Source organism: Aotus nancymaae, unplaced genomic scaffold (assembly GCF_030222135.1).
Source record: "Aotus nancymaae isolate 86718 unplaced genomic scaffold, 86718_ANA_hifiasm-v0.15.2.pri h1tg000012l, whole genome shotgun sequence".
Classification (NCBI taxonomy): Eukaryota; Metazoa; Chordata; class Mammalia; order Primates; family Aotidae; genus Aotus; species Aotus nancymaae.
This window is the reverse complement of record NW_026988423.1, coordinates 12,914,981-12,927,634: the sequence shown is the minus strand read 5'-3', so window position 1 is coordinate 12,927,634 and position 12,654 is coordinate 12,914,981. Positions and strand designations below refer to the sequence as shown.

The following is a 12,654-nucleotide window of genomic DNA, read 5'->3' as shown; positions in this document are numbered from 1 at the left end:
ACAAGGTCTTTGAAGATGTGATTAGTTAAGATGAGGTCACACTGGTATACGCTGTTCCATAAATCCAATGTAACTGGTGATGTGCTTAGAAGACGACACAGGGAAGATGGCCTTGGGAAGATGGAGGTGGGAACTGGTGCACTGCAGCAATGAGTTAAGGAATGCCACAGATGCCAGCAACCCCCAGAAGCTAAAAAAGGGCAAGAAAGGGCTCTTCCCTGGAATCTTCAGAGAGAGTGAGTGAGAGCAGCATGGCCATGGCAACACCTCCATTTCAAACTTCCAGCCTCTAGAAATGTGCAACAATAAATCTGTTGTTTTAGGACACTCAATCTGTGGTACTTTGTTACAGCAACTCTAGAAAACAAATACAGATGCACATAGCCTTTCCGTATGTTTGCTAGCTTAGGAGACAGAAGACGCCGCCACTGAAATCCTGAGGCAGGTATAAAGTGTCAACAGAGCTGCTTTAGTGGGCATGGGCAAATGGCAATGTTTGTACCCTCTGTATAAGAATAAGAAAATGATTACAATATAAATAGAAAGATGCAAAAGACAACAGTAGAGTGTTCCTAAAAACCTTCACATGATTTATCTTGGGATTCTGAAAGTTGCAGATACCAGAATACAGTCACTTTTGTTGGACCCAGACAAAATAGGGCCGGAAAGGAGAACTATGCTTGCATGTCTGAGAGAACAACTGCTTCCACAGACTTACTAGAAACTGTTTCATGTGCTTCACCCATCTTCTGCTCTGGTAAGGTTTTTCATTAAACAGTCTTTAGGATTGCAATAATTCAAACAAGACATTCTCCAAAGAATACCTGCCCAGTAACAGCATCTCCATCAATGAACTGATACAACAACTCTGGCTTTGAACCTATGAAACCCATGGACTCTGTTTCTAAGCAGCTTATGCAAATCTTTTTTTGCTAATAAAAGCTCCCCTTACACAGAACACATTGGACACTTGCCATTAATGCATTACAGATTATAATTTTTCTTTTATCCCCAAGTAAATGCAACATATTGAGAATTTTCTCGTCTTTTTTTTTAAAAAAACTGTAGATAGGATCTTAGAACAAAATAAAACAAAAACAAAAACAAAGGTCCAAGAGGGTATTTTAGAAAGTTTTTTTTTTTTTTGAGACAGGGTCTCACTCTGTCACCCAGGCAGGAGTGCTGTGGTGCAATCACCTCTCTGCAGCCTCAGCCTCTCCCGCCCAGGTGATCCTCCCACCTTAGCCTTCTGAGCAGCAGGGACTACAGGCACACACCAACATGCCTGGCTAATTTTTCTATTTTTTGTAGAGATGGGTTTTCACCGTGTCGGCGCAAACTCCTGGGCTCCAGTGAGCCTCCCACCTTGGCCTCCAAAAGTGCTGGGATCACAGACATGAGCCATTATGACAGGCCAGGAAGTTCTTAAGTGTCAGACGTTAGTCCTACTTGCCCAGAGAATGCCTTTGAGCTTGTTTCATGTTCCTCCACTTTAGAGGATGATACGGTCCATTCAACAGTGATTCTCAAACCTATCAATTCAATTTCACAGATCATAATTAAGCATAGACTTGTACTAAGAAAGTGTGAAGAATTTAAAAATGATAAAAATCCATGCCCTGCTTTTATGTTTTAGCTTTGGAGTGATCTCTCAGCCACAGGCTAAAGAGAAATACCCCATTCACATCTTCTGGGATCTTAGGGCTTAGGCACTAAGCTCGATTAAGAGAAAACTTGAGGTTAGGCCGATGGTTGAAAATTGCCAAGAAGAAACATAATCTTACTGACTACAGCTTAACCACTCTATACATTTAGGTAATCAACTTCAAAAATGCAGGCCAGCCCAGAATAGAGAAGCACGCAAACGAAAAAACGAAAAAAAAAAAAAAAAAAGCCAGAACCCACCCAGCAGCTAGTTAAGGTGCATCATTCCCTACCTCAGATGGTATAAGCATGTTATGGAGTGTGCGTATTCAGTGAACACGGGAGAAGCAGAGGTAAACAAAGGCCAGCTTCTGGAGATAAGACAGAAGTGGAATCAATAGTGTGGTGTGGGCAGGGGAGCAGTAGGGAATCACATCAAGGCTGCTAACCTGGGCAACTGAGATGGTATGAATTGGAGCATACTATGTGACAGACAATGTGTTGAAGTAGCCAGAAATACCTGCTGACCTTAGAAGAGAAACCTGGGCTGGAGACAGTCTGAAGCATCTACCTGCAGACAGTGTCAAAGCCAGGGAAGTAGATGACATCACCTAGGGAGAGTATGTAGCTTAGCAAGAGTGGAGAGTTACGAGATGAAATCATAGGATGTGCAGGCAGAAGAGCCAGAGAATCAGATAAAGTTGAGAGGGAGGAGTGACACCAAGAGAACAGTGTCTTTGAAGCCAAGGAATGAAACCAACTGAATAACTAGGAGTGTTCAGGGTGCAAATGCTATAAGATCAAGTAAGAGGAAGCTTGAAAATGAACTTTTTTTTTTTTTGTAGAGATGGGATCTGGCTCTGTTGCCCAGGTTCATCTCAAGCCATCTTCCCACTTTGTCCTCCCAAAGTGTTGGGATTACAGGCATGAGCCACTGCACCTGGCCAGGAATGAACTTCTAATTAAGCACTAATGAGGTCACTGATGACCTTGGCAAGAGGAACTGTGGGGACATGAGCCAATTAGTACCATATTGAAGATATGAAGGCCAGGCATGGTAGCTCATGCCTAATAATCCCAGCACTTTGGGAGGCAGAGATGGGAGGATCCTTTGAGGCCAAGAGTTTGAGATCAGCCTGAGCAACATAGCAAGACCCCATCTCTACAAACAAACAAACAAACAAACAAACAAACAAAACCAGGCACAGTGGCATGCACCTGTGGTCCCAGCTACTCGGGGAGGCTGAGGTGAGAGCATTGTATAGTAGAGGTTGCAGTGAGCTGTGATTGCACCACTATGCTCTAGTCTGGCCTGGGTGACAGAGCAAGAGCCTATATCAAAATAAATAAATAAATAAATAAATAAGAAAGAAAGAAGATATAGAGACAGTAAGACTGTGGAATGCTCTTCCAATATGTTTAGCAGAGAAGGGGGAAAATAAGGCCATAGCATGACCAAAGTAAGCGGGGAGGATTTTTTGAAGGAGGGATCTTCAATATGTTTATAGGCCAGTGATTTTCAAACTTCACTGTCATCAGCATCACCTAGAGGGCTTGTTAAAATTCAGACTGTTGCACCTGAACAAGTTTCTGATTGAGCAGGTCTGGGGTAGAGCTCAAGAACTTACATTTCCAACAAGCTTTCAAGTGACAATGCTGCTGGTGTGTGGACCAAAACATAGAGTCACTGTGGTAGGTGAAGAAAAAAAATACTCAAAAGAAGAATGTTTGAGGCCGGGCATGGTGGCTCATGCCTGTAATCCAAGCACTCTGGAGGCCAAGGCGGGTGGATCGCCTGAGGTCGGGAGTTCAAGACCAGCCTGATCAACATGGTGAAACCCTGTTTTTTTTTTTTTTAGAAGAATGTTTGAAATATTTAGGCGATGGAGATAGTTATAGGGCAAAACACAGGGTGAAGGAGGGGATGAGATTCAGAAAAAGTTAAAATGGTCTTGAGCAGTAAGTGAGGTTCTCTCTTCCTCCGAGACAGGCAGGCAGATGAAGACGTACATTAGAGGTAAAGTTTACAGGTGGAGAAAAGGCAAGTTATGAGTTCATGCCTGAAGGCTTTATTTTCTCTGCTTATTTTTTCAGAGCAAGACCATCTACTGAGAATTTAAGAGATAAGGTAGAGTAAGGGAAAACATGTATTAATAATTATACATTTAGCACCCATAGGGAAAAAACATGTCAAAGAATTCCCAACTTCCACTTTTTTTTAAGACAGAGTCTCACTCTGTTGCTCAGATTGGAGTGCAGTGGTACAATCACAGCTCACTGCAGCCTCAACCTCCTGGGCCCAAGCAATCCTCCTGACTCAACCTCCTGAGTACCTGGGACTACAGGTGTGTGCCACTACCCTTGGCTAATTTTTACATTTTTGTAGAGATGGCCTCACCATGCTGGTCTTGAACCTAGCTTTGAGTGATCCTCCTGCCTCAGTCTCCTAAAGTTCTGGGATTACAGGTGTGAGCCATGCCTGGCCCATCAACCACTGCTGAAGAAAAATCTAAATAGTATCAGTCTGCCTCAGTAACTACAGCATACTAAAGGAGAAAAGGAAATACTCTATTTCCTTTATTTAGTATTAAGTAAAATAGCAAGAACCCATGAACACCCAGAGAAGTCTTCTGTTATTCTCTACATAAGAAGTAGAGCAGATCTAAGTTTGGATCAGCACTCCTAAAGTTAGGCCGTGACCGATCCACAAAGCAAGCTGCTACTCACTTTCCTCACTCTAGGACATCACTATTAAAGATTCTTACTCTTGGGTGTGTTACCTCTTAACATTTATATATGGAATTGTTTATATTTTTATATGCATGTATTTTGCTTTCATCAGATGTTCACAAAAGTCTAGAACTCTTACCATCAACTGTTAATCTCAACTGTCACCCTGCTCTGGACTGTCCACTGTCAAAACAGAAGTTTAGTGATATAAAAAGTCCATATTCAATTGTTTAGCCCAGAATGGGGAGTGAGAAATAAAGTCTCCACATTTAAAATGTAAAATATTGGCTTGGCTAAGTGTAGTGGCCCATGCCTGTAATCCCAGCACTCTTGGAGGCCAAGGCAGGGGGACTGCCTGAACCCAGGAGTTTGAAACCAGCCTGAGAAACATAGTGAGACCTCCTCTCTGCAAAATAATAATAATAATAATAAATTACCTGGGCATGGTGGTGAGGCTGGTGGGATGATCACTGGAGCCTAAGAGTTCAAGGCTGCAGTGAGCTGGGATTGCACCACTGCACTCCAGCCTAGGTGACAGAGAGAAACTGTCTCAAAAAAAAAAAAAAAGAAAGAAAGAAAAAAAAGAAAAATACTGAACTATATTCTCAGGCACATGTGCTATCATTCATTCAATCCTACTATGTGCCCTTTTTTTACATTCAGGTTTAACAGAGCTAAATTCAACTTGTTATTTTGGGGACCCTCTTTAAGAAAAATAATACGAAATCAAAAATACAAAACTGCTAACGCCCCTCCCAGGGCTTTGTTCAAGTTAAGGGGCCCAAAAGCTTAAGCTTAGTGAAAAATCTGTTTCTTGGTTCAGATGAAATTTTTCACTTAGAAAATATTTCTCTCTAGCTTCATTTCCAAGTCAACTCTTCCCCCTACCCAACCTCCCAAATGCCAGTGAAAGTCTAAGGTTGAGTTTAGAGTCATTATGAAGTCAAATGTGTTCCTCCATCCAGCTGTCCAAAACATTTATTGACTACCGCAGCAGGAACAAGCTATGACCTCTCAATGTAAAGAAGCTTTATAACATTCATTCATTCATTCATTCATTCATTAGACGGTGTCTCGCTCTGTTGCCTAGGCTGGAGCGCAGTGGTGCGCTCACTGCAACCTCTGCCTCCCAGGCTCAAGTGATTCTCGTGCCTCAGCCTCCTGAGTAGCTGGAATCAAAGGCATGTATTTTTAGTAGAGATAGGGTTTTGCTACGTTGGCCAGGTTGCTCTTGAATGCCTGACTTCAAGTGATCTGCCCACCTTGGCTTCTCAAAGTGCTGGAATTACAAGCGTGAGCCACCACATTTGGCCTAAAAATTTTTTTTTTTTTGAGATGGAGTTTTGCTCTTGTTGCCCAGGCTGGAGTGCAACGACACAATCCCGGCTTGCCATAACCTCCGCTTCCTGGATTCAAGCAATTCTCCTGCCACAGTCTCCAGAGTAGCTGGGATTACAGGCATGCACCACCATGCCCAGCTAATTTTGTATTTTTAGTAGAGACAGGGTTTCTTTATGTTGGTCAGGTGGTCTCGAACTACCAACCTCAGGTGATCCGTCCGCCTTGGCCTCCCAAAGTGCTGGGATTACAGGCAAAAGCCAGCACACCTAGCCCTAAAATTTCTTTTAGTTCCTTGCTGTAATTAAGTCCCTGTATGCAATTCAAGTTTTTTACAGTCAGAGTTTTATTTGATTCTTAAATTGTTCACTTGATCAGTAACTAATTGCTATTATCTATCCAGTTTCACAACCTTATTACTAAACTATTTCTAGCTTAAAAATAAGTATTTCACAAATTTTCAAATATATCCAAAATGTGAAATGATGGTTTACATTTTTTACTTTTATCCGCTGTAAAATTTGAATTTTGTTATGACAGAGCCTACCTAAGTTAATGAATATATTAATCACTTTCAGCTTGGTTATTTTTTTTTTAACCTCTTCCAGGCATCCAGCCACATGCTATCATCAGCGGAAAAGCTGCATTCCTGACTGCTCTCATTTTGAATTAGAATTTGAAGTCTAATATAAATAACTAGGTTACTTTTCATATTTCAGATTCCTTCTAAGGCTAGCTGAAATTACTTCACCTTGAAATTTTTTTTATTTTTATTTTGTTTAAAGACGGGGTTTCGCCATGTTGGTCAGGCTGGTCTTGAACTCCTGACTTCAGGTGATCCGCCCGCCTTGGCCTCCAAAGTGCTTGGATTACAGGCGTGAGCCACCATGCCTGGCCTCACCTTGAAATTTAACGATACACCCGCTATAAAACTTTTAATTAAACTCTTAGAAACTATTTTATAGTAGAACATCAACATTTTCTGGATAGGTGAAAGCTTTTATATTACATTTTTATTTTGCAAGAAAATAAATTATACAACTTAAAAAATAAAATCCAAAAATTAAGCAGTTCATCAAAATATTTCAGCCTACTGCATACAGAAACTGCTACCACTTAAAATTGTACAGCATTATCATCTCAGTATGTAGTGGCACACATTCAAAATCGTATAGACCATATGAGGATAGATTACAACTTAGGAACTAAAATAAATTTGTTCAATACTCCAGACAACATATAGTGTAGATGACAGGAAAGCTCTCATGTAATGTTTATTTCACAAACATGAACTTGGAAGATTTTATAAGACAGCATCCCAGTCATTTACATGAAAATAGAAAAACCAGCTTGAGTTTAAGATAACAAATCTTTCTGTAAAACTAGCAAATCTTTCACCCAGACTGAAGTTTTAAAATTTGCCCTCTGAGCAGTGCTAGAGACATCTTACTGCAAATAATGCAAAATACTTTCTAACTACTCAGGTCATATTTTCTATTAAATTTAATAAAAGGTAAAAGAAAGAAAGCTAACATTTCATTTTTGGAAGGTTTAACATTTATGCACAAAATAAGAGCAAGAGACTTAAATTAAAAAGTTGACAGAACTCAGGGACCCCTCCAATAAATGTAAAAATTGGAAGACTTCAGAATTTATTTCGAGATCTGCATTTAATCATTGGAATAGTAATGTTCTAATATTTATTTCATTGTGACCATCAAAACTGTTCTATATTTTCACTTCCTAAACTCTGTCTTATGTCTACTTACTCTGGCAATGAGATAGCAACAAAAGTTAACATTTTCCAGATGGGATGTTTCCATCTTTAAACTAGAAGTGCTTAACATAGCCTCTCAAGTGTCTTATTGCCATACTACTAATTTTAAAAAATTAAACGTATTTTTTTTTCTTTTTTTTGTAGGGGAGGCTGGATTTTCTTTTCCCTTAACTGCAGGTTTTATCCTTGCTCGGCACCAATTTTAGGTGCACATTGGAAAGGAGACCTGATAAAGGATACCAACTGTGATTCCAGACCCTTACAAACTGCTGGTAAGATGATTTCTTTCTTTCCTTCTTTTTTTTTAATTAGCAAATCTGTTGTTAAATTACTTAAAGAAAATTCAACAATGGCATAGGCACCTTGTCAACTAAATGGTTTTCATAAACACCAAAAAGTAGTTAAACTTTTGTATACACAACAAAAAAAAAAGATGAAAACTGTACATTTACAGTATTTGCTGCTGTTCATTCCCCAAAATACAATTAAGACATAATTAGATATTACAAATTTATAAAATTTAATAAAAAACTTTGCTATGGATTTAGTGTTACCTGCTTTTGCATTAAATTCGCCTTTATAAATCAAAACATCATGACTCTCATTCTTAAATTAAATGACTCCAAATTAGAAGTTCCAAAAAAGTTCTGAGGACAATTATGGTTTAAAACAACAAACCTAAATTTTGAAAATGGACTGCAATTTTCCTCCTATCATTTTCTCCTTTGGCATTCTTGTATTGGGACAAGCAAATACACCAATGCTGAATTATCTGTTAAACATAAGGGCCACAATTACTACAAAATTATTTCTTCTAAATTTCAAATTTACCCATTATTAACAATCACCTAATTAGAGAGAACTGTGAGTACTAATTTTAGTTTAATTCTTCACAATATGCTTGGTCTAATAAATGACATTTGCTACCTTAAAGATGAAGTGTAAAATTTTAAATTATAAACAAAATTCCAATTTCCTAAGCGTTTAAGAACAGGCATTTTACTCTACTCAGCAAAACTCTAAATGTTTTAAATTTGCTTTCCTTCCATTCAGCAGGCAGTTCAAAAGCTTCTTCGGGTGGGGACAGATTCCATGAAATGCTCTTGAAAGCACTCCACTATAACGTAATACTGTACGCCTTTCTGTACTCCATTTCCTACTATCTTCAAAAACCATACTTTAAAAAATATTACTTAACATCAAACAACATATAAAATAATTTGCAAGAAAATTTGAAACGTGCACCACAATGAATAAAAACCCACACTGAGCCATTCATTCCCCAAGGGGGATAAATTTTTTCTTTTAAGTTGTTCAAGTCCTCAAGTCCTCAAATTTCCACTACTCTGGGTATTCAGTTGCCAGCAACTAGTTAAGTTGCTACTTTGGATTGACTGAAAGGAACACGGTAAATGTTGCCTTCTGGCCATTTAAAAAATGTTTATTTTTAAAATATATAAATATATATGTACATATATTTGGCAAGTTTACTGCTCGTATTAAGAGTGCAATAATTTTGCTTCTGTTTTTCAGGTCTTAAGCTGTTTTTTTCTCTTACCCCTAGGTGACTGATGCAAACAAACCTGAGGCTACAAATCCCTATCCATGAGACGTTAAAATACCAAAATACTTCTGTGCTACAGATGAAGAGATCAGTTACATAACTGTATTATATCAGAGCAGGAGATTTCTGCATTGTTTTTAATAAATTCAGATATGGCATAATAAATATTAGGTATATAAATATTAAGTGTGTTAGTAAACACACTTAATATGTTTAGTAAACACACTTAATATGCTTGTTTTGCTATTTTGGCTCTGCAATCATAATGACCTACCTAGCTCCATAAAATTTTTTAAACAATTGAAGCAACAATTAATATAAGCTTCACTTTTCAAAACAAGCTCTCCAGCCATATTAAAAAAAAAAAAAACCCTGAAAAACTCCTTTATCATTTAACAACAATTAAAATAGCAGTCTCCTGCTTAAAGAAAACCAACATTTGAAAGTTGAAAATATTTAATACCATTTTTAGGTCACCATTAAAATCCAGTCATTATACTGAGCAGTGTTTGAACAAAAAATTTGATACTATTAAATACTTAGCCTCTCACCTCCATCTCCCCTCTCCCGATGTTGCACTGACCAGTTCACTCTTTTCATCAAAAGAAACCAAGAGTGCTATTTCTAGTTTTAATTGCATTTTTTAAAAACAAAAGTTAACAGCATTTTTCAGTGCATGAGTATCTGAAGATCCTTCTTTGTGCAAGTACATTTTTTAAGAGAGGAAAAAAAGAGAAAAAAGCAACAAGAACCCCGCCCTCACCCTTCCCAACTGTATTTCTCCTGGTGGGTACAAACCAAATTCATTTTTAAAAGTTGATAATGGGCTCTTCATGAATGCAAGTTTCTCCACAAAACAGCATGCTGTTAAAGAGTGTGCAACATGAAGGGAATGCCATCATGCTAACTAATGTGACTGGCAAAATATAGTTGTTTTTGTAAGGTAAGGCAGAGATTTTAATATTTATGTAATCAAAGTCCAAATAAACCTTTCTCCAGCACAAACTGTTACAACTTTCTGCCCAAGCACTCCAAAATTTGGGTTCTTACTATTGTCCATGATATTCAAAATTATGCCATATATATGAAAGTGTTGATATCAGATTCATCTCTTCTGATGTATTTGTGCTCTATTAGCCACTCTATTTGCTCTTTTATCATTTTCTTTTGTGGCAAGAACATGTTTTTCAAAATTTCTACTAATTCAGTCTGCAGCTGAGCATTACTAATTTTCTTTCTCATTTTCATTATTTGTATGATAGCTTCCTAAAAGAAAAAATAAAAATAAAAGTGCATTAATATATGAAATTAAGTACAACAAACTGAAAAATGACTTTTTATGCATATTTATCCTCTATCCAACATCTACCCAAATGAATAACAATCACTAGGGGATTAATCTTGAGACCAGTATCTTTTCCTTAACAAATAAAAACATTTTTTGTTTTTTCATTCCCCATTAGAAAAAATCTGCTTATTGGCGTGGGGGGCTAGGGGAGAAATAACATTAGGAGAAATACCTAATGTAGATGATGGTTTGATGGGTGCAGCAAACCACCATCGCACGTGTATACATAACAAACCTGCATGTTCTGCAGGTGTCCCGTATAATTTTTAAAATCTGCTTATTACAGAGATTTAGAAAAATAAGAAAAATCAAAATTACCTCTGCCTCTCTGCTGAAAGAAAACCACACCTAATGTTTTAATATTATTTCCTTCAATTCCTTTTTTCCATATCATTCACATTCTTAAAAGTTATCTTACCTGTGAAAACAGTATGTATATAACCTGGTATTATGTTAAACATTAATTAAAATACAACAAACCCCCTACACCCAATTCTTTCCTTGTATTCAGTTATTTCTTTGCGTAGTAGTAGAGGTCAGTTGGGGTCTGTTTTAAAAGTCAGTAAGTACTACTTTTTTTTTATTTTTATTTTTTTATTATTTTTTAGTACTACTCTTTATATATATTTACCAGATTAATTATATTTGCTACGAAATATTATCTTCAGTTTGTATTGGTTCAATTAAGTGTTTTTAAGTTTTTTCTTTCCTTCTTCTCTTTTTAGAGACAAGGTCTTGCTATGTTGGCCAGGTCAGTCTTGAACTCCCAGCCTCAAGCAATCCCATCTCGGTCTCCCAAAGTGCTGGGATTATAGGTTTAAGTCACGACACCCGACTGTTTTTAAGTTTCTAAAGGAATAAATCTTTTTTTTTTTTTTTTGAGACGGAGTTTCGCTCTTGTTACCCAGATTGGAGTGCAATGGCGCGATCTCGGCTCACCGCAACCTCCGCCTCCTGGATTCAGGCAATTCTCCTGCCTCAGCCTCCTGAGTAGCCTCCTGGGATTACAGGCACACGCCACCATGTCCAGCTAATTTTTTGTATTTTTAGTAGAGACGGGGTTTCACCATGTTGATCAGGATGGTCTCGATCTCTTGACCTCGTGATCCTCCCGCCTCGGCCTCCCAAAGTGCTAGGATTACAGGCTTGAGCCACCGCGCCCGGCCCGGAATAAATCTTTTTTATCTAGGTCATTTTATTAAAATTTTTCTTGTTGATTTCCTAAATTACTATTAAGTTTATAACAAGTTATTAGAAAATCATTAAATATTCTTTTCTCTTTTACTTTTTCCAGTCCAAGTTCTCTCTTTACCCAACAAAAGGCATCTATATGCCTGGTGTGGTGGCTCATGTGTGTAATCCTAGCACTTTGGGAGGCTGATGTGGGCAGACTGCTTGAGTCCAGGAGTTTGAGACCAGCTTGGGCAACATGGCAAAACCCTATCTCTACAAAATATATAAAAAAATTTAGTCAGCCATGGGGGCCTGTATCTGTGGTCCCAGCTATTTAGGAGGCTGAGGAAGGAAGACTGCTTGAGCCTGGGAGGCAGAGATTGTAGTAAGCTGAGATCGCACTACTGTATTCCAGCCTGAGACCCTGTCTCCAATAAAAAAAAAAAAAAAGGCATCTGTCTGTCTTAGCACAGATTACAGTCTGTTATAAATGTCAAAATAGAAAAAGAAGTAATATTTGCTTTTAACATTTAAAAATATTACTTTGCTGCAAATCAAGAGACTTGGGATTCCGGCACTACTCAGTAATAGAAAAATTCCTTCAATTCCTCTGTACAGATATGATAACCAGCTGGGGAGGGTGGCACACGCCTGTAATCCCAGCAATTTGGGGTGGGTGGATCATTTGAGTCCTGGCATTTGAGACCAACCTGGGCAACATGGCAACACCCCATCTCTACAAAAAAAAAAAAAAAAAAAATTTAGCTGGGCATGGTGGCACACGCCTGTGGTCCTAGCTACTCAAGGGGCTGAGGCAGGAGGATCGCTTGAGCCTGGAAGGCAGAGGTTGCAGTGAGCTGACACTGCACCACTGTACTCCAGCCTGGGCGACAGGGTGAGACCCTGTCTCAAAAAAATAGAAAAACAGGTTGGATGCGGTAGTTCATACCTGTAATTCCAGCACTTTGGGAAGCCAAGGCAGGTGGATCACGAGGTCAGAAGTTCGAGACCAGCCTGCCCAACATGGTGAAACCTTGTCTCTACTAAAACTACAAAAAATAGCTGGACATAGTGGCGGGC

The 12,654-nt window shown here is 38.4% G+C and overlaps 1 protein-coding gene across 1 annotated transcript in view; it reads right to left on the bottom strand.

Annotated features, from left to right (window-relative positions):
- Positions 1 to 6,703: 6,703 nt before the first annotated feature.
- The window catches only part of CUL5 (cullin 5), a 112,467-nt gene continuing 106,516 nt past the window's right edge, over positions 6,704 to 12,654 (bottom strand). The window contains exon 19 of the mRNA XM_012474591.3: positions 6,704 to 10,319. Within this exon, the coding sequence (XP_012330014.1) occupies positions 10,125 to 10,319 (195 nt within the window). The 3' untranslated portion in view covers positions 6,704 to 10,124. The remainder of the gene's footprint in view (positions 10,320 to 12,654) is intronic.